The 3503-nt window shown below is 38.5% G+C and overlaps 1 protein-coding gene across 1 annotated transcript; it reads left to right on the top strand.

Moving 5' to 3' along the window:
• Nucleotides 1–1037: 1037 nt before the first annotated feature.
• Nucleotides 1038–2068, top strand: LOC122074932. Its single transcript, XM_042639925.1, has one exon. The coding sequence runs from the start codon at nt 1167–1169 to the stop codon at nt 1797–1799; it is 633 nt and encodes a 210-aa protein (XP_042495859.1). The 5' UTR covers nt 1038–1166; the 3' UTR covers nt 1800–2068.
• The last annotated feature ends 1435 nt before the right edge of the window (nt 2069–3503 follow it).

Here is a 3503-nt window from a genome sequence, read left to right as displayed (position 1 = left end):
GAAAAAAACAACATTACTCACTTCCAAAACAACGTGCTTTACTGGAAAACAATGTGCGGTTAAACAAGAGGAAAAGGTAGTTGAAACTAAAACGTTATCTGTAGGACTTAGATATCAAATGGACTCTCAAAGATCTCTTAGATTTAAGAATTGAATTAGTGGGTACATTAGTTACCTGACAAGTTTTTCATAAATCTCTAATTAGTCAAAGTATGATCATATTGGTAATCGGTTTAGTGTTAATATAGGTGGCCCATTACATGTGCACCTCCTTATAATTGCACATGCCTTTCTCCTAAACAACTCCTACTTTATATCTCTTAATCACTATTTTCAAGAGTTTTTAACACTCAAAAAGAATAATTCTCATTTTAAGACTTAACCCAATATGGTTTAAAAATTTGGATCAGATTGATAAAGATCATTAGATCGAATTGGTATCAATCGAGATCAATCCAACGATAAAACATAAGCTAAAAATAATCCAAAATACCAATTTAAAAAAATAATAATAATAATAAACCCATTTCATTCAATCCAATCCAAATCGATATCGATTGAAAAAATTCTAAGTTTTGAGAGTTTAGATCAAGTCCTCGTACAAGAATGAATTGCTACAAATTGATACATACAAGTGTGTCGTACATGAAGGGGTTTTTTGAAAAAATAGAGAAAAGAGAAAGGCCAATTTCGTGATATGAAAATGGCAATATCCGTAATTATCAGTGTAACTGTCATAGGGGTATTCTCGTGATTTTACAATATAGCAGGGCAATAATAACCGAGCCCGTACGTGGCAACCATTCAGATCGCCACCGGAAGATGGTTTAGACAAACGGCTCGAAAATTCGTCGTTTTATGCAGCCCCACAGGTTCAAAACCGTTGGATCCGAATAAAAAAACCCTAGCCCACGTCCGGTTTAACCTAACAACCAACTGTTGTTCGATTAGGTTAACCGAAACTAAAGACCCACTTGGTAACCCTAATTACAGACTCATTTCTCTTCTACGAAATCCCTATAAATAGAGCGGTTGAAGCAATCTATGTTTGCCAAAATAGAGATCCAACGGGACCTTTCGGAAGAAGGTTCCTCTCCTCTTCTTTCTCGTTCTTCTTCTGATTCGTCGTTCTTCTTTTAGTTTTCAGTTTTTAATTTCAAATAGAAATGGCGGTTGCTTCTTCTAGAACCAAATCCAGTGGAACAATCTTTCACAGATCGGTTTCACCGTCTGGTAGATTTTGTTCTTCGTCGGCGCCATCTTCGTCGTCCCCTTATTTCGCGTCTTCGAGTTCTAGTTTTTCCTCTGGATCTACTGGTTTCTTCCATAGATCAGCCTCTCCTACTCGGCTCGACCTCTATGGATCCGTTCCGTCTGCGCCGTCTGTTCGATTTTCTATAGATCGACCAATTTCTCCAAGCAGGGCGGCTGCGCCTTCTTCTCGTCGTGACCATATCGTGAAGAAGCAGAGTAATCCTATGTCTGGTCCATCGTGTCCGAGGAGAACGTGTATGTGTTCGCCGACGAATCATCCTGGTTCGTTTCGTTGCAGTCTCCACAAAGGATTCAACAACCATAGCCATCATCATCAATCCGGATCGTTTCCATCCAATCGATTGAATGCTCGGAGATCGGCAATGACGAATTCTCTGGTTCGGATCGGGACTGTTGAAGGAGAATGGGTTAAGAGAGCTTTAGCGACTTTGATCCGACCTTCTTCTCATCATCAGAGGAGAAGAGCGTCATTCCATCCAAGGCCTAGCAGGCTTTCTAACATGTCGAAAGCTGAGGATTTATGATTATTTAGCAGGTTCGTTGGTAATGTTTCTTTGAATCTCTTGTATTACTAGCCACCATCAGAAAGGTATATTTTTTTCTTCCTTTTGGTATCTGATTGAGAGAGCAAGAGGCGAGACGCTGGGCATGGAGCAGCAGTCAGACTGATACGATCATCACCGGAAGCCTTCAATTTGTTGTACTCAAGAGAGGTCCGACCAACTTGTATATACCAATTTGCCGCAATTGATGGCTATTGAAGAGCATGATGATCAGAGACCAATTTCATTCATTTAATCTAAAAATTGAGAAATGATTAACAAAGTTAAGGACTCAATTAATCTGGTAAAGCTTGCAACACAAGATTTCAGTATCTTTGGTGACATAATTTGATAAATAAACAGTCATCTGTCATCTGTGTGGGCAGCGTGATGGGTTTGTGTATGCGTTTTCTGTTGTAGTTGGGCGTTATACGTCATCCGTGAACGACGGCGTGCGTCGTCGTCAATTGTGTTTTGGCTGCCGGAGTGCGTGTGTTCGTTCGTCGTAATTGCTTTACTTGCTTGGTATTTCGTGGAGGGAGGTATGTATGTTATGTCTTTAATTTATTTCGTTTATTTATTTATTTATTATATTAATTTTTCTTTATTCTGTTTGCAGGTACTGGACTCGAACAGGTCGTTTAACCTTGGACTTAATTACCACCTAAAATCAATTTTATTGAATTCAAATGAATAAAGATTAAAAAAATAAAAAAAGAAAGAAGAGAAATGATTGGAAAAAATTATGGAAAAAGAAAACTAATTGGTATCGGTATTAACCGATATATCCGATACATATACATAAAAACATGGTCTGGAATCTCCCGAGTCCCGACTTCAGGAACAGAGCAAAGATTGCAAGTATCGGTTAAATCAAGTTTAATATTGATTTGAGAAAACTCCATTGTTAGAATGATAAGATTGATCTTTTTGAATGGTCATTGTAAACGGAGCTATGGTCAATTGGTCATGTCACTGTAGAGTGGAGACCGGACTATGGACTCTGGACTCTGGACTCTGGACTCCAGGTTAATGGGGGGTGTTTATTTTTAATAAACGGGAAGGGGCGAAAGAGGAAACCAGGGGCGGGCGGCATATGAGTTTAAGAAAGTTGGGAAATAATAAAGGCCAGTTTTGAAGAGTTTACCTTACCAAACATTTGTTAATTAAAGTCACCATATCTACAGACAACAGCTTTATCAAAGACCTACAAAGCTTAAAACCGATCCGGGTTCAGTGGAAACGAGAGTCGGACCTGTCTTTAAAAAGAAAAGGGTTAATGAAAAATTCGATTCCAGAATATTACTTTGGACACTTCTGGAGGTGCGCGTGAAGGAAAGCAATTTTTTGTAATATTTCTTACGCTGCATTAATGTGGGTAAGCCACGGATCAGATGATGTGTGAAAATTGTTTATCATCATTGTATTAGTGTAGTGAACATCAGGTGATTGAGAGTTCTTTAAATAGCATAATCAAATGTTCTTGACCATTTGATATTGATTACATATTATCCTGACTCATATGATAATACCATTTCATGAAAAGGGTAAAGAGGCCAAAGCAAAATGAAAAAACGAGACGAGAGGGAAAAAAAGACGAGAGAGGCTTAGGAGTCACATTGCATCCGAGTCACACGCATTGCACATGGATCACCTCATGGATCCAATCAGATTACCATATTCAAC

The sequence above is a fragment of the Macadamia integrifolia genome, chromosome 3 (genome assembly GCF_013358625.1).
Source record: "Macadamia integrifolia cultivar HAES 741 chromosome 3, SCU_Mint_v3, whole genome shotgun sequence".
Classification (NCBI taxonomy): Eukaryota; Viridiplantae; Streptophyta; class Magnoliopsida; order Proteales; family Proteaceae; genus Macadamia; species Macadamia integrifolia.
This window is presented reverse-complemented; position numbering and strand designations above follow the sequence as displayed.

Bases quoted from the DNA above. Each gene is read 5' to 3' on its own strand.
- LOC122074932 (XM_042639925.1), top strand. From the start codon at position 1,167: ATGGCGGTTGCTTCTTCTAGAACCAAATCCAGTGGAACAATCTTTCAC.